The 25,211-nt window shown below is 41.1% G+C and overlaps 1 protein-coding gene across 1 annotated transcript in view; it reads left to right on the forward strand.

Moving 5' to 3' along the window:
- dscama (Down syndrome cell adhesion molecule a) overlaps positions 1–25,211 on the forward strand; it is a 72,442-nt gene that overhangs the window by 22,100 nt on the left and 25,131 nt on the right. The window contains exons 4-5 of the mRNA XM_026370201.1: positions 23,946–24,092; positions 24,703–24,981. Coding sequence (XP_026225986.1) covers positions 23,946–24,092; positions 24,703–24,981 — 426 coding nt within the window. The remainder of the gene's footprint in view (positions 1–23,945; positions 24,093–24,702; positions 24,982–25,211) is intronic.

Below are 25,211 nucleotides of genomic sequence, written 5' to 3' on the forward strand. Positions count from 1 at the left end.
TTTTTCATAGAACGCCACGTAGGAAGCACAGCCCCTGGCGCAGCACAACCTTGAGCCGGGGGGCTGGGGTGGGCGGATAATGGTTTTACTGGTCCCTGTGTGGTGGAGATGCAGAAGGAGAAGGAGAAAAGCAAAGGAGGGGGAAAGAGGAGCAAGGATAACTATGTCTCTCTGTCTCCCTTTCCCTCCTTCGCTCTGTCGACAGGCAGGGTTGGGACTCTGATGTGTGACAGGCTGGATGTAGAGTCTTTTTCCAGCATTCGTCATTCTGTCTGCCCATGATTGGCTGGAGTATTCTTATTCACACAGAAAAATGGGTCAGGTGGCCTGTAGAGAATGGAATGTTTGTATGGACGGATGGACGAGCAGGACAAACACACACACGCGCGCGCGCGCACACACACACATACCTACACGTGTCTCACACAGTGCAGGATTATACTCTGCTGCAGAGCAGTGCTGTCAGATAAATAACAGATAAATGGAAAGAAAAAAAACTCCCGGTTATGTGGTAAGTGTCTCTCACGTTGAATTCGCTGTGTCCTCTCACAAGCTGGGAGCCAGTTCTCTCCTCACACCCTGTGGCAGGGGCTTAGCGAGATAAATAAAGGGTTGCGCTGAAGAAAAAAAAACTGGGAAGAAAATCAATACCTGTGTGCATGAATCTGGCTGCAGCTGCCACAAAGAATTATGGGAACATGACGCGTAGATACAGTTGGGCTGGGCAGTGTGTAGGCAGCATGATCAGCTGTAAGGGTAAAAGAAAGAAAAAAGAAACCCATGAATAAATAAATGATGTTACATAAACATGAGGTAGACAAGCAGAGTCAGTATATTATGTCATAAATGTTAAATAAAACTGTCAGATGATCATTTCATATGATGATTGTGTCAGATGTTCCGAATATTTAATTACAACATTACAAGTAGAAATCATGAGTGTATGTGTTTGATGTTCAGATCCTGATGCACTGTGTTACAAATGTGTCATAAGTGTCCAGTAACAGCAGGAAACATCCCCATTACGTTGTACTGTGTGTGCTCACTAGTCTCAGCCTGAGACTGACAGAGATATTAATTAAATTGGTTGATGCCCTTTCTGTCTCTTAACTGCAATGATCACACTCCCACCTCCGTACTGCGCTGTTTGCTCACCAATAACTGCAATTTGTTCTTTATTAAACTCTCGGGGCTGGGAACAATTAGGGTGTAAGCTGGAGGTGGTGGTCCATGCATGTGTGTGTGTGTGTGTGTGTGCATATGTGTGCGCGCGCACAGCCATGCGTATATTTGAGCGCATGCGGGATAAAGGGGAGAGGAAGGAGGAGGGTCAAGGGAGAGATACTAAACACTGCTTAATCTTTGATAAACAGTGAGGTCTCCTTTGTGCCGCTGCAGTTTGGCACATCTTCTCCAGGCTGCTCAGCGCTGTGCCGGGCTAGCTCATGGCTGCTGCCTCCGCAGCTCCCGGACCTGGACCGAAGCCAGGTCATGCGTGGCTCCCTGCCAAGATACAGATTAGCTATAAGCGTAACATGAGCTAATCGTGGAAGGAGCCACAGATTAATTGGCACTTAGACATTGTGTGTACTGTGCGGATCTGAGGATGGACATTATCAGTGGATCAGTGATAAGCATGGAGTTTAGATATTTTCACAACACATAAAAAAGGAAGTATATATACGTATATCTGTATATATATCTATATATATATAGATATATAGATATATAGATTTATGTATGTGTGTGTGTGTGTGTGTAGGTACACATACTGTATCTTAAATGTTTCTTGCAATACATTGCTGGAGGCCCAGCTGTACGTAAAGCTCAACCCTTGAATGTGTAAATTAAAGTGCTGATAGCACTGGGCTGAGCAGGTTGTATGTATTTGAGGTGAACTGTGTATGTTTGGAGGAACATTTGTTTAGAGAGAGCTCTTCCCGTCTGTGTGGAAGCACAGCATGACATGAAAGATGAATTCAGACCTAAACAACTTTGGAATGCAGGGTGTTACAAGTTGCTACTGTAATGCAGAAACGTTGAACATTTGAACAAAGGTCGACAATGAATGGAGCACAGAGATTTGTCATTCGTCATTAAGGAAAAATTATCTTCAGGCATTTGCCCAGTTCTTATGGTTAAGTACAAACATAAGAGGGAGTCAGGTTTAAAAGAAAAGTGACATCAGACTAAGCGATGCATGTGAACAGCTAGTGGCAGTATCTAGAAATGTCTTTGCAGTTGCCTATGTGATTAAAAAAAGAAAGGTAACCCCCACCCCAAATCTCAATCTCATCCATGTTTAACCCAGCTGCACTTGGACATCAGGGCACTATTTTTTATTTTTTACATGGAAGACCTCTATCAGGCAACAAAGCCTTCTCGAAATTGTAGAACATGTGGATGAAATATCTGTATGTGTGTGTGTGTGTGTGTGTGTGTGGTAGGGAGACAGAGGGAGAGAAGAAAAGTGTATTAGAGTGTGTGTGTGTTGGTGTGTAGGAGGAGGAAAGAGGGGAGCTGGCTGTGAATGGTTGCGCTTATCGCGTGCATGCAGCTGCTGCAGTGTCTTTGAGAGACAGAGGGGCCGTCCATGCATGCCACTCACAGCCTCCCTCCCTCTCCACTGTCTTTTCCTGCCTGTTCTGCATGTTACTGCAAGGCAGTGAACGAACAAAAGAAAGAACAAGAGGAAGAAACTCATGACTTGAGCTTTAATGAAGAATCATGACATGCAGGCCCTCGGATTCGCATTCTCGTCATGATTCTTATAAAAAGGGACAGGCAAGAAATGAAATGTCATTGGACATCACCACAACGCCACGACTGACATGCAATTGTTTCCAGTGTCCCTCTTTGTTTGCTGGAACATTTTAACGTTCCAGTGAATTATCATTATTTATTATTTAGAAGCTCTACAGGCCTAAAATGTGGATGTGGTTTTAACCTATGATTTAGAGAATATTCAGTCACATCAAATTTCAGTTTCAGAGTTCACAAAATTACTGCAAGTAGGATGGGAAAATGCATTGCAGATGTATGTAGATGTAAATAACTAAAAGCCAAAAGAAGTAAAAAGTATAAAGTTGACCGAGACATCTCAGTCAGCTAAGGAGGTACAACATGCATGTAGTCTGCTTGTTGCACACTGAGTGCATTCTGGGATTTTTAACCCCCACCGTCTCCACACCCCCTTTCCCTTCTGTCCCCCCCAGCTTTGCCCAGGTGCCCCGTCATGTATCGCTACACTTCTGCAGCAGCATTTTTCAAGCTGCGATATGTAACCTTGACTCTGATAGAAGAGTGGAGGAGCAGATGGTGAGAGGGGATGATTAAGAATCAGTTTAGACACTTCACATGTTTATTCAAGGTGATTTTAAATGCTTTTTTTGTTTGTTTGTTTTTTTTAATCCAACATTATTTCTTGTCACAGTAGATTTATCCACAAAACAAAAAAAAACAAAAAAAAATTTCTATGTTCATTATATTTATTTAATTATTGTGTATAGAATTCCAATTAGATAGACCATAACAGTATAATCATATTTTTTACAATAATTACAAAATATTTACTTATATACATTTATATCAAAAACAGATTTTGTGTTTTATATTCAAGGCCAGGAACAAATTGTACATTTACATGCTGACAGTGTTTTAGGAACATATTTAATCCTTTTTAGTTTTAATCTAATAAAATATAATTTCAAAAAGAATTTGATTTCTTATAAGACTATTTTTTTCTATTAAAATATGTTCTTGTTTAAATGCAAGGTTTTAAATTATTTTACAGTTTTTTTTAACAATCGTACAGTTTTTTAAATTAAGGATTGCATTTCTGTGTTTGAATAAATGGCTTAAAAGAATTTTACTGTGTGCAAACTCCTAGTAGTGAAAACATTTACATAGAAGCAGCGATTTACATTATTTTGTCTCAAGTAAGGAAACCTAATTTTTTAGAAATGCCTGCATAATCCTTTAGTTCCACATGACAACTATAGAGAGCGATACAATACTGAGGAAGTAAGTAAAAATAATTCAGAGGACAAAGAAATTAAACTGATAAGTGAATGCATGAAGGGTCCTTTGCATAATCCCAGTTAATCCATAATGCAGAATACAGAATCAAGTGTATAAAAATATCTCTGTTTTCAGAATGCAAGTTCAATTAGCACATTAGGTGCTACTGCTCCTTCTGCAGCTGCTGATAATAATACTCCAGGTTTTTTTTTTTTTTTTTTGCATTGTTCCAAACTCATTGAAAAGTGCAGACAAAACACAAAACTACAGTTTAACAGATAATTAATTCAAGCATTCAAGACAGCTGAATTTAATGTTTTAGTGTGTGTGGTTTGTTGGACGGACAGTGATGAACCCCAAATAGATTTTCTTCTTGCATACAGTAAATAGTCATGTTGTTGCTGAGGGCCTGAGTTGATGCTGTCAGCTCTGCCTGATTGGCTGGAGCTTGCTATGACTCGTCACACGTTTGGCCAATACGGTTTGCTCAGGCTCCCTTCTCTTTTTTTTCTTCTTCCCCCCGACCCCCCACCCCCCACCCTAAATAAACTGCCTGGAGAAATTGAACAAAAAATTAGAGAAAGGCAGAGAGCCTTTCATCTAATTGAGAAGCTCATATTAGCTGTGGTGGGAAGATAAGCTCCTCTCTCTCTCAGCAGCTATTAAGCTCTTTGTATGTTAGCCAGTTTCTTCTTCTTTTCACTTTAGCTTCTTCTTCTTCTTTTTCTTTTCCACCTGTCACCTCTGTGCACTCTGTGTTAGCAAGGTGCAGGCTTAAAGTTGCATCTGTAGTGTGCTTATCTTTGTGTGTCCCAGGTGTGTCTGACAAGCTGCTCAACCTGTACACATGCACACCACTCCAAAATGGAGACCAGATCATGTGACCTTGTGCGGCCATTTAGTCACATGGAAAGACACGCACACACACACACACACACACACACACACACACACACACACAAACACACTTCCCTTAGTATATCAGTTTTGTTCCTTTAAGCATGTAACAACATGTATCAAACTTATAATATATATAATAATAATGAAATCATTATAAAGAGTCAATTACTAAACTTGTTAAAATGTGACTATAAAATCATATTATAAAGGTACAGCGTCGGCGGCCAGTGTTCAGTAAGTGTGCCATGTGTCAGTAAATGTGGCTCAACATATGTTCTAATTGACATTGTGGATAAATCTGTGTGAGGACTTATCCTGTGCTCTGATTCTTAGAGTGTAGACATTCTTCCTGATTACATTGTGTATTCTAGTGCCTTGATCCTTTCACCCCCCAAACCAGGATTACATTTACACAGTGTAATCCTGGTTTTGGTGGCCTAGGGAGGCGGTGGTCACACTGTAACCCCCTTCCCCCTCGGTGTCTTGATGTGATGGTGATATTGTGGAAGTCTTAGGAGGGGGTGGGTGGGGGGAAACCAAGCAGTGGTTTGCTGGTGATTTGTTAATCTTCTCTCAATAAGAGTGAGGAATAGAGGGATGGTAAAAGGTTTGCTCTGTCTAGGCTGCTGCTGCTGCTGCTCTGGCTTACTGCCTCTTTCAGTCCAAAGCAGCCATTTTGTGTCAGCCAGTCTGCATTACCACAACAGTGGTAGCCCTTAGTTCATGTTGAAAAGCCAAACTGATGTGGAATACACAGCACCATTCTTTTTTTCATTTTCAGCTTCTTTGCTTTGTTTAGGAAAAATATTAGCTAACAGCTGGGATCCACTGCACTATGCCAAACTGCCTAAAACAAGCAAATAGTAATAATAAAACAGACACAAACACACAGCTATCCTCTCCAGGCAGGTGCACTGCAGGTGCCACAGTCTTTCTCCTGGAGCTCAGTGTGACAATAGCAGCGCTGTAGCAGCAATGTGTGCTTGTGTAGGGCCTAAGCAAACACACGTGATCGGTCGGGCCATTCATAACGGCCAGCTTCTTCCAGCCTTGTTTGCTCTGTGTTTTGTGGCTTTGGTGTCTGACAGATGGGCCATCAGGGATTATACCTGCTAATGAGGAAGGTAGAGAGTAGTGGGGCGGGGAGTGGAGGTTTATTACAAGTTACGATGTGACGCACTGGCAATACTACTGGTTCAGATGGATCTGGATGTGTTTCAAAATTGACAGTGGGGAAAGTTGAATGAATGAATGGTATGTGGTGATGGGGCAGTCAGTTTTGCTGACATGTGTTTTAATTTGTTTTTCTTTACAATTGTATTTTGATGGTCTGAGGGTTTGATGTTCCACAGTGTGTTTTTTTTTTCATAGTCACTAAGGTTCTGACAAGGGGACATCCTGGGATCCAGATCCATACTGGACAGAGATGCACAATGACCAGCTTCTAGGATGATTACACCAGGCTTATGTCCAGACAGGATGGCCTAATCCCTGACACCCCTCCACCCTATCCTGTCCCATACACACACATACACACACACACACACACACACACACACACACACATACTTACTCCCCCCTGCAGCCTTTAACATATGGAGACGGGAGGAATTAGCGCAGTGGAAGAAAATAAATGAGTTAAAGCAGCCAGCAGCTTAGATATTTGTTCTTGGATGACCCGTCTGTGAGTTTCCTAGAAGTGATGCAATCGTGGAGAAAAGCCCTGCCTCCTTATTCTGCAATTCTGTCCATTTAGAAACAAACAGCAAAATAAAATGGTCACTTTAGTGTTAATTGGACTTAATGTACATTTCTATTCTTTCTCATTAAAGGTAAACAAACTGAGCTGTGGCGTACATAGTTTTTAAGATCCACAATATTTAAGACCACATCACCCACAAAGCCACATCCTGACCTCGACGTGCTCCTCATGTGACCCCATCACCGCTCCCCACCCCAGATTCAGCTCAGATCTTGTTAAATAGGATTACCCTGGCTACCTGCCATTCAGTGGCTTGGACACAACCTCTTATCTCCTGTCTTCAGAAGGCTGCCAAGAACAACATAATGCACAATGACCTACATTAAACAATGCCACATGCAGATTTTGTGCTGGGCTGATATCTTAAGGCCAGTGTGGGTATTGTTTTTCTTTATTCTGATTTACATGGCTAAGTGCAGGTTATTAGACCACTTACATGCCTAATTGGAATCTAATGACATGTCTCACGTTAAAAAGCTCAAGCCAATTAAATGTTCTGATGCTGGCTGTGGCCAGTTGCGTGTTAAATGTTTAAGTTTGTGTGTGTGGATGTTTGTTGTATGCTTTGTAAAGGGCCCCTTAATTCCCTGCCCTTGCATACCAACCGTTACTCTAATAAACAAGGTTTGCCTGTGTGTTTAGGAGAGACTAGTGGGAGAGCTATGTCCGTAGCCTCCAGTGCACATGTGACATGTCTCGAGCACCATTCCATACTCTCCCTCGAAGCAGGGACACCAATTCAGCGGCATAAGAGGCTTTGTGGTCAAATCCCCAGTTGATCTTCATAAAGTTTGTGTCTTACAATTAAGTACAGATGGTTTGCAGCTGGTTGTAAGGCTAGTAAATAACTTTGGTCTCTCTATTTTCGCCAGGGATTTGGTGGGGTAATCCCTCTCTTTGACAGTTTACCAGATTTGAATCAGTTCCTGCTTTGCTTTCCTTCCCCCGGTTCTTTGGCCCTTTTTTTTGCCTCCTCTTCTATTCTGTTTATTCCATCAAAACCTCCTTATCCTCATTTGAATATGTGATCATGCACGGTGGGAGCACACACATGACATGACTCTATCTAGGACCAGAGATGGGAGTGATGCAAATATCTCACTCAGTTACCTCCTAAACCCCCTCCTCAGTCCGGGACAGTACAGTGTAGGCTGGGATCAGGTTTTATAAGACTATGGACACGCTGAGAAATATTTTTAGGAGGACTTTACAAGCTGTCATACTGTAAATCTTTTCAACTTGTCAAACTATCTAATGCCCAGTGTTTAGAATACTAAATGTACATACTTTCATCTCTGGTTATAGGATTTAGTTTGCAGGTTTTATACTAGACTATAAATGAACATATTTCTACTGAGATTGCCTGAAATCACAGTATCAGACAAGACATCATCGATATAGCTTAATATTCTACCACATTTTCATAGCTCACATAATGCATATTAGTGTGTGTAGAGGACACCTGTTAAGCACATCTCTCTCCTGGGACAGCGCCGGGGCTCAGAGGAAGGCAAACCCTAATGAGGACATAGTTACTGCAGTCACGCATCCTGAAGGAGCTGTGATCATCGGATAGTAAAAAGCAAACGCTCCCTTGGAAACAGCTTGACCCCACTGCTCCTTGTTTCCCCATCCTGCCATTCCTATTATTCAAATGTATTTATATATTTATATCATTATTTCTCTGCTATAAATGGAAGAAGCCGGCCCAGCAGCGCCTCATCTGCATAAGACTGCAGCTAACTGCCCTAGCAGGGCCCCGGGACACGAACAGATGGGAATGTTTAGCAACCTTACCCACCTACTCCTCTCACCCAAAACACACATACACACATACCAAAACCCACACACAACTCCTGTGCCTTCTCTACCCTTCTTTCCCTCGCCCCACCACTTGCTACACCCCTCCCCTGCCAAATGTTCAGTTAACCTGTCAGTTCTCATTGCCCAAAATTCAAAATGCCATATGCCTCGCTCTGACTTCTAACCCTCCTCTGCTGCTCTTCCCTGTCTCCTTCATGGTGACATGAAAGTCCCCCTTGAAACTTGAGGATGTCTCTCCTCTGCTGTTTGATTCTGAACGCCTGGCTGAGATCACAGCGATTGCAGGCATAGCTTGTCTTGTATAATAAAAGCTGTAAGTTAGCGTTGCACGACATACTGAGATGGTGTTTACCACAGCAGCATCAACTAGACCTTTGATGATCTACCTTGTTAAGCTGTGCTGCCCTCAGTTGGTAATATGCTCTATCATGAAGGGACAAACATGACTAATGTGTGTATTGTGATCATGTGATCTCATCAGCTGGTTAATGTTTAAAGTTTTAATGTTTCGTCCCTCAGTGAGCTTGACTGTTAAAATGAGGTAACAATGACCGCAGTTTGTCTTGTGTTATAACATCTAATGACACTCTCCTCTGTGAGCTTTGGCAGCCCTGTCCAGTGAATTCCAGGCCATTTGCCCTTGCACAGAGGGCAGCTCCCAGCAGGCCTGGCCATAGTGACAGTTTGTTGTTGTTTATAAGGTCATCCCCACCATAGGGGGCAGCATATTCATTACACCCACCCCATGGCTCTGTTTGTCTCTGGCAGTCTGTTTCTCTGTGGGCTCCTGTCATAAGGTCAGAGGGTACATACTATCATCCTCCTCTTGTCTTCACAACAGGCCAGAAAAGTCAAAATGCCTCTGGAAAGAGTTATAAGGTTAATTGGTCTCATTTAAACATAAATGCTAACTTTACTATATATAATAATCAAGTTGTGTGGCATACAAATGTAACAAGATTAAAATTAGAGCTGTTTAATAATTGAGTGATGCTAAAGATCATTTGAAAGAATGAATGAAGATGTCTTCTTAAAAGTGGATAGCTAAATGCACTATTGAAAGCACCACTGCTCCATTTGGTTTACTTAGGGGTTATGCCGCTTTTGTCTTACTTGGTGCTTTTGTCTGGTCTGGTCAGGTCACAGGTATTGATATTATGTGTAGGGCTGCAATTTATTTAATTAAACAAATGATGATATATGCAAATGAGATGAGAATGATATAGGAGACACCGTAATGTTCATGGACACATTTTATTGAAAGTAGTTAAGTACTTAATGTCTGATCAAAAAACAGCTGGAAAAGAAAAAATTTGATAAAGGCTGTGTCTGAAAAGTATTTCAGACGCACCAAAAAGTCTTGTGACCACACACTCCACTGCCTAAACAGAGGCAGAGACTGAGAGTGACTGGTCATCTCTTTATTGGGAGCATAGATAATTCCCAAACTGTACATAAACAGAATATTTTAAACTTACAAATGTACAGATTCATTTAATTCAAATGCAACTTTCTGCGGTTATATCATGGCACAGGTTGACATTGTGATTGCAATTGTGATTAGATTAATAGTGCAGCACTAATTATGAGTCTTTGTTAATCATTTGTATTATGCTTCCATATAATCTGCTGGCCATACCAGACAAACCCTTGAATATACTGTAATAAACTTGCCAGTGATGTCTTTCAGTGTGTATTTCTTAAAAATGCCATATAAGGCTGGAAAAATGTGAAAGAAATCTCTCGTGTTTTTTTATAGTTTATTACTTGAAATAATTTGCAGTCAAGTCAAAGTGTTAAGTATATTTTATTCATTTTAATGGTCAGATCCAGCTGTAAAACCCCAGCAGTTTTTACATTTGTCGAGGAAGGAATTCAATTGCAGAATCACCTGTAGTCAGACTCAAGCTTGTTGTGCTCTGAATGAGGAACAGGGAGAGAGAGAGAAGCATAGAGGAAGGAAGTGTCTGGGAGTGGGAGCAGCAAGCAAAGTGCGGTTGTTAGGAGGAAGCGCTGACAGTCCAATCCTGCACAGCGACCATTCAAAAGACAGCTCCTTTTGTTTCTGCCTCCCTTTCTTCTGCCACAGTAGTAAAAGAGGGTGAATCTCTCTGTGCGCAGTAACCCACTGACACCTCCCTCTGATCTGCCTCCTGCACTCTACCGCCTTCACCCCCCCAACACACACACACCACCACCAGTACCCTCACCTCCCTCCAGTACATCCCTTCACCAGCACTTTCCACCTTCACCTCTGCATCTGTCTCTCTCTCTCTCTCTCTCTCTCTCTCTCTCTCACTATGCATATGCCATTGCCTAAGAGTCACTCTCCTGGTTGCCACAGTAACCAGCTCACCTCTCTCTCCGTCTTTCTCTCTCACACAATGCACTTAAACAGGAGAATTGGTCTCAGTCTGAGAGAGACAGAGAGAAGGGGATTGAGGGGGAGTAGGGGGGGATTTCGGAAAGATTGCTGTTGCACCATTGTCATTGTCTTCCTTTCTACAGTTCTTATCTATGCATGCACCACAAAAAAGAGAAGGCGAGAGAAAAAGAACGAGGGGAAAAACAAATGAAAGGGAATTTGGAATACGAATACGAGAGACCAGTACAAAGCATTTACAGCACCAGTAACACCACTGCTAACCAGCGTTCTCCACCTGCTCCAGCCATATTTGCCCACACCCCTCTTCCATATCAGCCCTCCCACCTTCTTCCTCCATCCCCCCCCAACTGCCTCTTCATCTGGGCTGTTGGGCAGTCTGCACACAGCATCATTCCTTAGAACCATTATTCAGCACCTAAGCACTCCCCCTGTCTGCCTCTGTCTTACCTCTGCGTATCTCTAGATGTGTCTAAAACTCCTAACTAGCGTGGACACCAGAGCAACTGGTAGCACAGTCACATAGAGAGCTGAATGTAAATCAGCAACATTGGTTTTGATGTTATTTGGGGGATTGTTTTTTTTCCACTGGGTGGTGGCATGTTAACTGCTCCCCCAGTGATTGTGGTAATTTAGAGCAATATGGTAATAGGATGGTGCTGATGGCTATGTCTCCTCTTCTCCAGCCGCTGTTTTTGTCCTTTCATCAGCTGTTGTCAGCTAAATTACATTGAAGGTTTAATTGAGTATTTGAGATTACTGGCATCACAGTTGATGTTTAATAAAAATCAGCTCAGTGATCATTGATTATCACCTTTTAGAAAATGCACCATAAATTACACCATCACAGGCTAATGCAAGTATATAAGCTAAATGAGAAAGACAGAGAAAGACACTTCTGAAAGACTGTGTGATCTGTGTGCTGTCACTTTTTTCAGGAATCTGTTTGTGGTCTGTTTAAATCTGTAATGGGAATAAAACAGGCATGTATTTTTTCCATGATCCGTGTTTATTATTGATGAAGAAATATCAGTTCTAATTCAAATATATTAATTGTATTTGAATGCATGAACATACGGAGGGTGTAATTTATATAGTCAAACTGTTCATGTAGGAATCCTTTGCTCACAGTAATTTCTAGGCTTTAACGATTTCACTGTACATGTTCATTGAGTGTTGCACTCTATGCACCTCACCTTTAGGATTATTCACCTAGGATTAGTGGTAGGGGAAGTATTGTAAATGGACAGTCATGCCCTCTCTGCACACATAAATGCTCAAATTGCACAGTTGATCTTATGCCAGGCTTATTTGCTTGATGAGGGCTGTGCATCTTTATGACTTAAAAAAAGAAAAAACCTGTCATAATGAAATACACAGACAAATTATCTGCTGGACTGACTTACCTTTCCTTTTCTCCTGATAGTTCCAACTTTTTCTTCATGGATATGACACAGAGGTCTCTCAAGCCCAGGATTGTGTAGAGAAATCAAACATAGATACAAATGGTGCTATTAATGTTTCCTTTTACCGTAAACAGCCAATGATATTGTCCCTCAATGGACCTCAACAACGTCCTTGGATTATCTAAGCTTCTGTTGAACTTGTGACCTGTGTGTTCATCAAGGTTTTGAGCTCCATGGTTACAGTATGTTTTTGCTATATTTTCTCATTCCTAATAGACATACCCAGACAGTTTCAGGTACCTTGGTAATAGGTTTGCCACAACCAACCACCGAGATCTCTTCTAATGCCACTCATTAGCATTTTGCCTAACTTCAGGACTGTTAGATTAGATTCTAATGCTCATTTTGCCAGATTTGGAAGATCAAATATTCTTTCTCTTCAATGTCCATCCATCCATCTGTTCCCCCCTTCTTCCACCCATGCAGGCTGGTGTGCAGTGTTTATGGGCTTCCTCTGCAGCGGGGTTGTTTAACGAGGGCAGGGGGACAGCGTGGCACTAATTGCTGCGTGTGATTTATACCAGGCTGGGACCAGGCAGGAACACAGGCAGATGATGGTACTCTGAGAGCAGCTGCTTTGCCCAATATTTACTTAACCCTCCGCTGGCGGGCCTGGCACTAGTGCCACTGATGATGTGTCTGTGGGGAGTCATTTCACTGCTTAGTGTTATCTATAGCAGCAGGGTTGGGGCCATGTTTGGGGACTGGCTCAAAGTGGGAGTGTAAGCTGTATGGGAAGGTAGATTGGAGCAATTAGAGGGAACAACGTGATTGGTCTCTTGATAATTTGACTATCCAGAAGGAATTGTTGCATGGTGACATAATCACAACTTACTTGTCGGTTGTATTTTTTAGCAACTACAACTATAAAACATGTATTGGTTTGTTTTTCATAATTGTGTACACATAAGAAAACAAATGCTAATACAAATATAAAAACATACATAAGTATTTGCCACCGAGTAGTGTTTTTTTGTTTGATGAACAGCTGAGTCCGTGACGGTTATTTGTTGTCCTTTCATTGTGGATAAAACAATTTGTACAGTATTCACTCTTCTGTCATGTGTTATCAGTGATAGACACTTCCATCCCATGCCTGTCTGCCTGGCTCATCTGGAGTGATAGTCTGAGACATCTTGGGGCTTGCATTTGCAACTCAATTAGTCGCACCTCAAGGAAATTTGAAGCCAATGGTGCAAATATATGCTCCTGTAATAGATCGGTTCAAGAAGTTAAATACCTAAATCTTCACACGTTGTAATGATCATTCACACGCTAGACAAACATACAAGCAAATAGTGGTTCATGTTCAGCCTGTGAACAGTCACATGCGAGACCATGACGGTGGATGGAAGAAAAAGGACTAGAAAATACAAGAGGGGAGCCTGATTCGGTCTCCACAGCAACATTGATTGATATTCCTCAGGTGGAGCAGCTGTCAAGCGGCCTGACCACTGCAAGCTAATGCTCTGCAGGGAGTGGGGGTAAAGAGGAGGAGGACAAGGATGGGGGTGCTGAAGGGAAACACTAAGGAAAAGGCACAAAATGAAAAGCAAGAAGACTGTGGGGACAGCGGCAAAGACAGAGAAGGGGAGGGGAGAGAGATGAAATTGAAAAGCAAAGATATTAAGGGAAGGAGAGATATTTTCTTACTGTGATTTTGAGGCATTGTGGGAAAGGTGGAGGCTGCTGTGAGAATTTAATTACATGCTATGTGAGTCATCCTTTAAACGAGGGGTGTGTCTCCTTTCTGTCCACTGGAGATGTAAAGGGGATAAATGGTGTTTGTGGCGTCAGGTCGTTAAAGACTTCTCACATCACTGTCAGCTCATATGACTTCAGTTGCGGATCCTTACTAAATATTCATTTGTGCTGTTCTTTATAAAACCGGATCAATGTAATTCATGAACCAGTTGACCTGCTTACAGCTTTTTCTAAAAAGCAAGGATCACACATGAACACTGATATGCTTCACATTTTGATCACTCATTCCACTAAATGTGCATAGCTCGGCCGTAAATATGCGGCTGGACTAACAAATGAATGTAGGTCTCAGTGAAATGACCTTGTAACCCAGTTGTTGCCATGGCACAGTTTGAAACCTTAACATTGAAGTTGGTTCAATGGTAAGTCCTGCTGAGAAATGAGAGTCTACCTGCAGACCTGCATGAAACACACACATTTTTACACTCTGTGTAGTGTAAGTTAAAATACGATTCACAAGCACTTTATCGGTTAAACATTGTTTTTGGTAACTACCCGAAAACATGTACAAAATCATCATTCATGTCCCAACAGAGCCTTGTAAATATGAAACTGCGGGTTTTATCTTCATTAATCAGAACCACGTTGAAGCAGTTTGGATAAACAATCATCTGTTGTGAGGGGATGCCTATTCACTCTGCCTCCTCTCTGTCTCTGTGTGTAAAGTACCAATCATTACCTTATTCCACCTTGATCTGATTAAGAGTAAAATCTATGTAAAACTGTTAAAATGTTAAATTCTTGGCAAGTCAGAAATGACCAAAGGTGGTGGTATGTAACTAAGTACATTTATTTAACTACTTATCTGAGGTACTGTTTATTTTGCTGGAGTATTTCAATATTGGACTTCTCCTTTACTATAATAAATGACTGCAGCTACAGTGTATGAAAAAACTAGAATCACCTCTACCTTGGCCAGCTGCAATAATAAAATGCTGCTTTTATAAAGGATCAATCAGGTGCCCATATGAACACAGAAAAAGATGTTACTTGCTGTAATCATTCCTCTTTTTAATACTCACCTTTCAGACATCTCATCAAAAGATACTTTATATGAAAGTGATATATGATATGCATATGTGTTTTAGCACAAAACAAAGCCTGTGAATTCTGTTCCCCATTATTTCCAGTGAAAAGACTTTTAAAGATCTTATCATTGTGACCAGTACAAACAGGAGGACTGATGTTCACATAGGTTCCTGACTAAAGACGATATAGCGAGTACTTTTACTTTGACATTTCAAGTAAATAATCTGTGATGGTGTGCAGGTACTTTGAAGAACCATCTGTCTATATAATTTAAAATGATTATCCCCAGCTTGATTTGCTTTATTGTAGTGTTAATATAATTTTAATGTTTCAGTAATAATGACCTGTTGATGTGATATATGTGACTCTCTGTAGGGGACCATTCTGCACTCTACATCAGTACTTTCATTCTTGACAACATTGTTTTTACTGTTACAGATAACTTATCATTACTTAATTTGGATGCTGTGTTTCTTACATTGTGGGACTGCATCTTTTATTTAACTCAAGTGTTTGTTCAAGCACCAATAAATGCTCTAATCTTAAATTTTGCTTGTTCATCATGCCCATTTTAAACACGTTTCTCATTTCATTTGCTTTTAATATATTTTCAGTAGTTTGAAATAAGGCACTGCATTGGGAAATCAGGTTGATGTCTCTTGATTGAAGAATACCTTTAAAACAATATTTGCATTGAAAATGTGTGAAATTGTCTTGCCCCAGTGTCAGACTCTGACCGTGTTTTGATGGAAAAGGGTTTGCACAGACTGAATACTAAACTAAATGTCATGTCAGAATGTAGTTGCTGCAGAGTTGTGGAGGCTGCAGCTCGGGGCCGTGATTAGACAGGGTGACTCTTCAGGGTGTCTCTTCACTTCCTTCAACATAATAACTTTAATCCAGTTTGCAGTCTTTTTATTTATAGACTTTCATACACACTGCATGTTGAAGTGATTTTAACCTGTCATGATTTCTTTTAGGAGTTTTAGTTCCATTAGTAGCTAAAAGCACAGTTTGAGCCATTAATAGATCAGTGCTGTCAATCCAATAAAGGGGACAGGAGTTTGTTTTTCTCTGAAATTCTTTTTAAACAACTTCTGGTGATACATTTTAAGTCTATACTGTAAGTGTATGAATGTTCTACAACCGTATGTTTCTTGTGTGTGGCTCAGTGATGGTAGTTTAGCACCATGGACAGCTCCATTCAAACAAGCTAGTCAGAATCCATTCCATCATCACAAGCATTCTTCTTTTACAGCTTGACTAAAATATATCTCAGTTTTGAGTTTCCCTTTTGCTCTGTTGTCTAATTATACATTAGGAGATACATTTCTACCTCTTAAAATGACAAAATTTCATAGAACATGTAAAAAAATGAAAAACTAAACAAAAATAAATGTTCAATTCAGTGTTGGGTGTAGGAATTTTGTTTTTTGTCAGCCTATGTTATATACCCATGTATGTACAGTAAGTACATGTGCTTACAAATATCTACAGAGACTCAACAAAATGGTTGATTTATGCAGTTTGTATTTGCTTGTATATAAAGTTCAGCTAGCTCATAGCTCATACAAGCAAAACTCTGATTTGCTTGTATGATTAAAGGCTAGTGATGCCTGCATTTTAATGTGCTAATGAAAATCTAAAAACCTTTAGTCTGATGTGTTTCCAGAAGCTAGTAAAAAGTGCATGGACACTCACTGTGTATAACCACATGATAAATATACAATATAGTAAAACACTGATGTACTAATGACAAAAATGTCTTCAGAGGAGAAAGTTGTAATAACATTTTCTCTAAATGTCACAGTAACAATATTGGTTGGTGTTATAATGAACAGATATATTACTCCTTAAATTTAAACTTCAAATCTACTGACTGATAGTCAGCAAAAAAAGAAAAAAGAAAAGGAATATCTCCCTGTATTAAAGAAAAATGATTTTTTTTCCCAACAGTGGGGATCAAAGTATATCTCTGCAGTGACCACATATGCCTCGTCTTGCCATAACTCTTCCTCTCGCTCCTCTCTGTACCTTCATCTTTCCCCGGTCGCTCCTTCCTCCCCTCCTCAGTGTGGCTCCTGAATATTTAATGAGCCTGAATTACTGAGGCCCTCAACAGTAATGACAGGAAAATCAGACAATTAAAGCAGAAGGGCTCCGGCTTTAAGTCTCACCTCCCCCAGAGGAGCCAGAGATTATTTAAAGTGGCACACTGTTTGATTATCTAATCCTCCTCTTGCCCCCTCCGCTTTACTCACAGAGCAGCTTCGCCCGCTCCACTTGCCACCGCAAATTACCTTGAAACACCAATAAGCGCTGTTTTTAGGTCCTTTTTCATAAGCAGAAATGCGCTGCGATGACGTCTCAGGGGAATGGCACTTTAACACTCAGGTTATCACAGTTTAGCAAGGCTGCCTGGTTCTCGCCTCAGAAATGTAATTAAAAACCATGTTGAGATGACAAATACACTTTCCACAGGTGTTTCAGACAGTTGGTTGCAGTTGACAGTTTTATTTCCTGTCATTGAGCATCAGTAAAGAGTGAGAACACAATGTATGGGACCCTCAGAGATAACTCTGACCTGCTTTTTGAAGTGAAAAGCTGCAGAGATGGTAACGCTCGCTTTATATTGCTCCCAAAACAAAGCCTGTTCTGTTGTAGCTTTGGCGATAAGTAGAATTGTTGTCAGCTTGACTTATTATCCAGACAAAGTGACGGATTGTGATCGAGCAGATAGTAACAGCTTCCTTAATGCCTGCCAGGGCAGCACACACACACACACACACACACTGAGGTTCTCACATACAGAGAGATGAATATTCATGACTATACAGCTGAGACTCAACACTGGCTCATTTAGTGTTGGCCAGAGAGAGGCCAATGATAGCATTGTAAACACACAACCATCAGGGGTTTAATAGCTCAACTCTAGTACAGGCTAATTACGTCGCACATGCAGCCACACACACACACACACACAGACACGGCAAAAAGAAATGCGCAGGCACAGATTTGAAAGCTATTGTGATGAGATTTCCCTCCTCAGTTTTGACTTCAGCAGACAAACATTTGTCTGATAAAAAAAAAAGTGCTCACGCAGCCGTTTCCAAACAGTCTGGTGGTGAATAGAGACATCCTGTCATAGTATGTCAGTGTCTGCCACATGAATCCTGCGCAGATAAACTCCATTCTTACACTGCCCGTTGTTTTTGTAATTGTGTGTGTGTGTATGTGTGTGTGTTTCATTAGTCTGTCTACAGAGCCAGCTGTGCAGTGGTTTATAATGGACAAAGCTGCTGACAGTGGGCGACATTGTCTCTCTCATTTTGGACTGCCATGACAGATATGTTCAATACTGATTTTAAAGAAACTGCACACTCATATTCAATATATTCTTATTACCAGCAAACTACTGTGATTTAGCAGCACGTTTGTGTTCAAGATGTCTACAGCATGAGTGGCTACCACCCCAGCTATCATACCACTATGTTTCACAGGGATTTCAGATGTCATGTAGAACATCGGCCTGAACACACACTGTATCTAAAATCTCTCTTCCCTCTAACACAGTGGGGGAATGTGGGGCAGCAACGAGGCCATGCGCCTCAGGGTTTAAGCTTCCCTGTTGCCTCCTGATTTGAATATCATTCAGTGTCCATTTGCATTTAGTTTTAATAGCGGTTTATTCAGTCAAGCAGAAGATGACATCTTTATCTGTGGTTGACATATGAGGCGTTTGCCTCGGGCTAGCATGTGTCTAGTTAATGAGCAGAGGGATGCTGCCACTGATTAGGAGCGGCAATAAAAAAAGCTCAGCCTCCTACTCTGACTCAGAGCGAGCAGATACTGTAGGGTCTAGCCCAGATAGGCTGCTTCAGGTTTGTAGTCGTGCGATGAGAAATTAGGGCAGGTACATGCATTGCATGTTCCTGCACACCTTTTCTACAGTATGTGTCTGCATGTGCTCTTGTGATGCAGTATGTTCTCAGAATTTCCGGTATTATTTGGACACAGATAAAGAAAGAAATTGGAACACTAAAATTAAAAAGTCCAAAGCACAGTATTAGAGTAGATTACAAACACAGATGAATAATAACTAGGAAAATCTATTAAGTTCCCATAGGGTGGACAGTAAATGTACAGTATGTCTGTGTGTGTGTTTCCACCTGTCCACCATTTACAGTACTGGGAATATTGCCTGCTAAGCGAATAGTGGCCAGTGTGTTGCCATGGAAACCCCAGCAGCTGTCAGTGTGGCTCCTGTAAGAATGACAAATGATTTTTATTAGAGGGTCTCTAAATTTGCAGGATCCCCCACCCTCCCTCTATTGAGATGCTTATCCCAGCCTGATCTAACTGGAGTCACTCTGCCAATAACTGTGACCAGGCCTAATTTCAACACAGGCCCTCCTGGACTCATCATATACTCATTATTACTCACAGACTACACCGGCAATACTGGCGCCAGTTAGTGTGTGACACAAGCATAGTTGGAAACAATGTGGCGTCGCCTTTGGCAGTATAACAGCTGCAGTTTCAGATCAATGAAAACACAGGGCTAGCTAGATTTTCATTTTATGTAAATTTGAGGGTGTTTTTCATAAATTGAGAGATGCACAAATTAATTTGGTGCATTTATAACGTTTAGATAAAGTCAAATTATTGCACTGTGTGATCACAATAACAGAAATAATTTGTGTAAAGTGAACACAGGCATCTTAAAGTAAACAGCATGCAGATAGTTGATGGTTTGTTAGTATGCAGCTTCAGTTTGGATTATCCTTTTTTTTTTTTCGCCCTCAAGCTGCGCGACTTTGAGTGGCCAAGGTTACAGTGACACTGTAGGCCCTGGCTGTCTCCAGGGGCCACACTCCACTCACTAATACGCTCCAAGACAGTTGCACAGTGGGGACGCTGCCAGCAGAGTGATGAGGAAGCAATTTTTATCTGTATAGTTTAGCTGACTGTGTGGGTTTCCTGTAAGTGGCCCCAGACTGTTGGTGTTGATAGGTTGGACCATTCAGAAGTTCTTCAGAGTCAGATGAATGCAGGTTGAGGTGTTCAAGGTCACAGGAGAAAAGCATTAGTCGCTTCTTCTAAGTACAGTCGCAGTGTTCTCTTGTTAAAATGAATGTATTTATTTATTTGAACTGAATACAAAGCAAAGGGAATACAATTATATGTACTGTATATTCTTGTTCTGTTCTTTAAATTGTGTTAAAGCATATTAGGATTTAGATTCTAGAAAGACAGACAGACAGTGTAAGAACAGAGACAGAGGGACTGACTTCCTGTTGAGATCTGTCAGACAGGCAGCCCTGACATTTTTTTTTTTGATAATTGGTCTGCTTAGCTATGATCTAAATTAGCATATGAAAGTTGTGTCTTTTTTTCCCTTGACTGGGAGCGCATAGCTGTAAGCTAATTTGTAAGTCATTTCAGATGACAGAGAGTGGTTGTATCCCAGAGGTGCTCTTTCCCTCTTAATCTTTTATTTTCTCTCCCACTGTCTCTCTGCCTATTCTTTCCCTCCTCCCACCTCATCTTTTCTCCACTCATGTCTCTATTACAGAATATTGAAATGGCTCAGGTACCTCAGTCGAGGTAACTTTAGCCAAAGCAGTTTGGTACAGATGGTCGCCCAGCAAGCAAAGGTCAAAGTGCCCGGCAATGTCACCATGTGTCTTTGTGTTCCACCTTACTGGAAATCCTCCCCTCTTAGTCCTTGTCACGCATTAACCTGTTTGTCCGCTTAGTGAAAACGGTGGCATTGTATTATGAACATTTCTCATAGTTTCTTTCATTATAATAGCAGCTATTTAGGTTTGAGTGAAAAACTGCAAAGCCTGAATGAACAAAGAATCTACTTGCAGGCTCAGTGTTTGAGGCTTTGGCTTGTTTGAGGATTAATTGAAGCTATTGAGGGTGGATTCACAGAAAGGGACTTGTGTTCATGGCACCAATGATGCCAAAGCAGCTGGGTGGGCCAATGACAGGAAGAGGGGACGACTGATAGTCCACCAAGCCACCTGGGGTGAAGTGAAGCCATAGTTTTAGTAATATACACTAACGCACCCAGGTGTAGACACAAACAAATGTTCATATGTCCAACATACTCACACACCCACTGCAAGAACAGGCTGTCTCTCATGCAGCGTTAGTATGCAGTAGGTGGCGCACAGAGAAGCAGTGAAAAGCTTAACAGAGCGCCTTGATCGTTATTATTGACCATTCCTTGTTTCAGCTGTATGATTCATAAACACATTCACACTTACTTGCATGCACACATGCACAGAAACACATACTTTGTGTACACTTAAGAATATGCACCTATAATACAAGACTGTAGGTCTGCTCCGTGTGAGAGAATCACTTGTGTGCATTCTTAGAAAATGAGCAGGTTCAAAGAAGATGGAAATGAAACCAAAAATCAAGAGTGTACTTAATGAGATGGCCCTCAACAGTGGCCTCAACATGTACCATTTAAAATGCGTTTTACTTGTGTATATATATTCAGATATATATATACTGTATATACAGTTATATGAGTTTTTTAAATCACCATCTATTTGCAACATTATTGGAACCTGAGCACTTTGAACGCAGACTAGCTCATGCTAGCCTTCAATACAGACACAGAGTTCCCTTTTTAATATTAAGTCCACACACAAAGCAAGTCATAGGTCTCTGTTGACAAAAAAATATTAGATTCCTTATATTAGCTACTAGCTTGTGTCAGTCTACATTCCAATAGGTCAATTAGCTTATTTTTTATCAGGTCAAACCATTCATTAAAGCAGTATTTCTCGACTGTATTAATGAAATCTATAAGGCAGAAATAGTGTGATTCTGCTCAGGGATATTCACTAGTAATGAAGAGCCAGTTTGATCACCGGGTAGACATACACATTTGTTCACACTTGTAAACACGTGAGTGTGTGTATGTGCTTTTAAAACATAGGCGTACTCCACTCTCTCAGCCATGGCCTTTTGTTACAGTGACAGGCAGTCTGTTCTAATGAAAGCTCTTCTCATTCATAAGCCTGTCCTGTCAATTTTTGATGCCAGGCAACTTTTAAATGGGGGAGAAGACAGAAAGAGGGGAGAGGAAAGACAGGGAAGACAGCCTCCATTTCCCTTTCCTTTGATACGTGCTTTCTCTGAAGTGCTTTTATCCATGAAAGTGAACCAGCTAAATTCAAATTTAATGCTCTTGTCTCTCTGGTTAAGTGATTATGAACTACAGATACACACACATGGGTGTGTAGGACACCTTCTGTCCTCCTTCATCTTACCGTTGGTTGTCTGTCACACATGGGAGCATCTTGACCACTAGCTTAAACCCCTCAGGATATCAAAGTCCATGGACTCTCATTTCTAAGTAGGTCAACACTTGCTCACAATGGCATCCTCAGTACCCTCCTTTGTGTAGTTTTCTCTCACCTGCTCTGTTTAGGTCTCCCTGATTCCTTATTGCACCATAACAGCAATCTGTAAAAACGCTGGATCAGTCTGCAACATTAGCTCTGTTTGTTGTTAAATGTGATAGATTTTCTGTGATGTTCTGGTCAGATTGGCCATATGTAATGATCACAGGCTGATAGTAATTCAACACTGCGTAAAGTCTTTATGGTAGCCTATCACTACCAATATTGCCTGAATCTGTACAGCTGTCCTATTTGATCTCCATCCCAGATAGTCTTTTCCATCATCAGTGACTAGAAATACCACGGCAGTCACCAGCCACAGCACACATCACTCCTCATAAGCACTGACTACCTCATTCTACTTCCATGTGTTCTCACAAATTAGCATAAGATTAGCATGATATTAGCACATCCAACCTGCGCAGCCATGCCTTATCAAAGTGCTCTGTGATCCCTGGCTCGCTGTGCTTTAGTCTAGAGCTGAGAAGGAGAGGGAGATAGAGAGACAGAGAGAGAGAGTTACCCCTGAGAGAGAGAGAGAAAGAAGAAAGCGATGAGCTACATGATAACGAGCTGTGTTACACTGCTACACAACACACAGCCTTGTCACAGTGCCTCAGAGCTCCTCAGAGCTAAATGGGCTGCAGCAGATGTTTGGTGACTACAATGACACAGTGCTGCGTATCTCACTTGACTTGCAAATATTTGCTAAGAGATTTCAATATTGGATCTTCTGTATTTTCTTCTTTTAGAATGTGTAAGGTAGTGATTCCAGTACATAAAAATGAAAATGAAAACACAGGCTGTGCTTTCTTCTTCACAGCACAGAACTGTAGGGCATTATTTATTATAAAACACTTGCTGTAATGAAATTTAGAGGATAGCAGCTGTTTGGTTGTTCCTTTCATGTCTCACACACAGTGTTTTAGACATTGCCAGTTAGATTTGGGATAAATGGGCAGAAACAGGGCTTCACAATTTACAAGTTTACAAGTAACATTTACAGTTACATCTCGTGTAACTGCAAAGATTAGTTCAAGATCTGGTTTCATTTGTTGTTCATCTTAAGAATGCGTATGGTGGTGTAATTATGTAGAACAAAAGTGAATGCTCATAGTACGCTGTGTTACGAAAATCTTGTGGTCCCAGAATGGGGCATCACAAGGAAATGATGGGTCCTGCGATCTATTGAAGGTCCAGTCTGCAGCCAATAAATCTACAAGCCAACATCATACTGACTGACCAGAAACAATATGCACTATTATTCATCTGATGGTGGTTTTGTTAAGACCTGTTAACAAGCTGCTTAAAATTGCAACAGATAAGAATAATGTGTAGTGACTTAATATGCATCTCTTTATTTCCAGTGTCTCGGTTTCTCATCACATCCACGGGAGCCCTGTATATACTGGATGTTCAAATGGAAGACGGGCTGTACAACTACAGGTGTATGACACGCCATCGGTACACAGGAGAGACCCGCCAGAGCAATAGCGCCCGCCTCATTGTCTCAGGTAAGAGCACCACTAGAATACCCAGTGCATTATTTTAATTAGCAAGAAATTGATATGAAATATGATCTTCCTCTTACAAAAAATCTAAATACTGTACATTATACAACAGGACCGTATGGAAATAAAGTGCTTCTAATAAAAACATCATCAAGTTAACAGAATAGAGACTGACAAGAAAAAGCACTTTAGTTCAAGAGAGGATAACATGTGGTAAAGGTCATCAGAACTGCAGAACTGCTGAAGCAGTCTGGAGGGACGTGTCCAGGACAGAAAATGCCAACCCTTTACCTAAACCATTTAAAGAGACACACCAACTATCTACCTCAGTCACTGTTTGCACTTTTAATGGTAATGTAAATAACATTTTTAGCAGTGCCATGGTTCTGAGGTCATCATATAACACTGAACCTTATGACAAAAACAAACACTCAACAACCAGGACACATTAGACACAAATTTTAGACATAGTAACTTTTAGCCAAAACCTCAATAAATGTAAAACTTTCCACACACTAGTTTAACCTGTTACATGATATGCAGGACATGCAGAATATGGTTTTAGAAATTGTTCAGTGATGATTCTCAAATCTGTATCAACTCTATACTGCAGATCCTACCAACTCAGCACCCCACATCCTGGACAGCTTTGAGCGTCGTGAGGTGATGGCATCTCATCGAGTAGAGCTGCCCTGCAAGGCCTCCGGTCACCCCGCACCCAAATACCGCTGGCTAAAAGACAACCGGCCACTGGAGCCTGACACACGCTTCAGACAGAGTGTGACAGGTCTGCTGATAGAAAGAGCCCAGCCCAGTGACACAGGGACGTATGTGTGTGAGGTGTGGAATGGCTACGGCAATGCTGAGGTGGTCGGCAGGCTGCAGGTAAAAGGTCAGTGCCCGTGGCTGGGTGGTAAGTGACTGGGGTTGATTTGTGAATTATTATTATAATGCTTCAAGACAGGGTAAAACTGGGCTGTTATAGATTATGCTTCAGATTTGAAAGGGAGAACATACCTAACCTTTCACTTACAGAATAATGATTGCTTAGTAACACTTAAGAAAATGAAGAATACCATATATTTTAGTGTGCTGTTAGAAGCAGTCACTGAACTATTAGCT

Source organism: Anabas testudineus, chromosome 14 (assembly GCF_900324465.2).
Source record: "Anabas testudineus chromosome 14, fAnaTes1.2, whole genome shotgun sequence".
In the NCBI taxonomy this organism is placed as follows: Eukaryota; Metazoa; Chordata; class Actinopteri; order Anabantiformes; family Anabantidae; genus Anabas; species Anabas testudineus.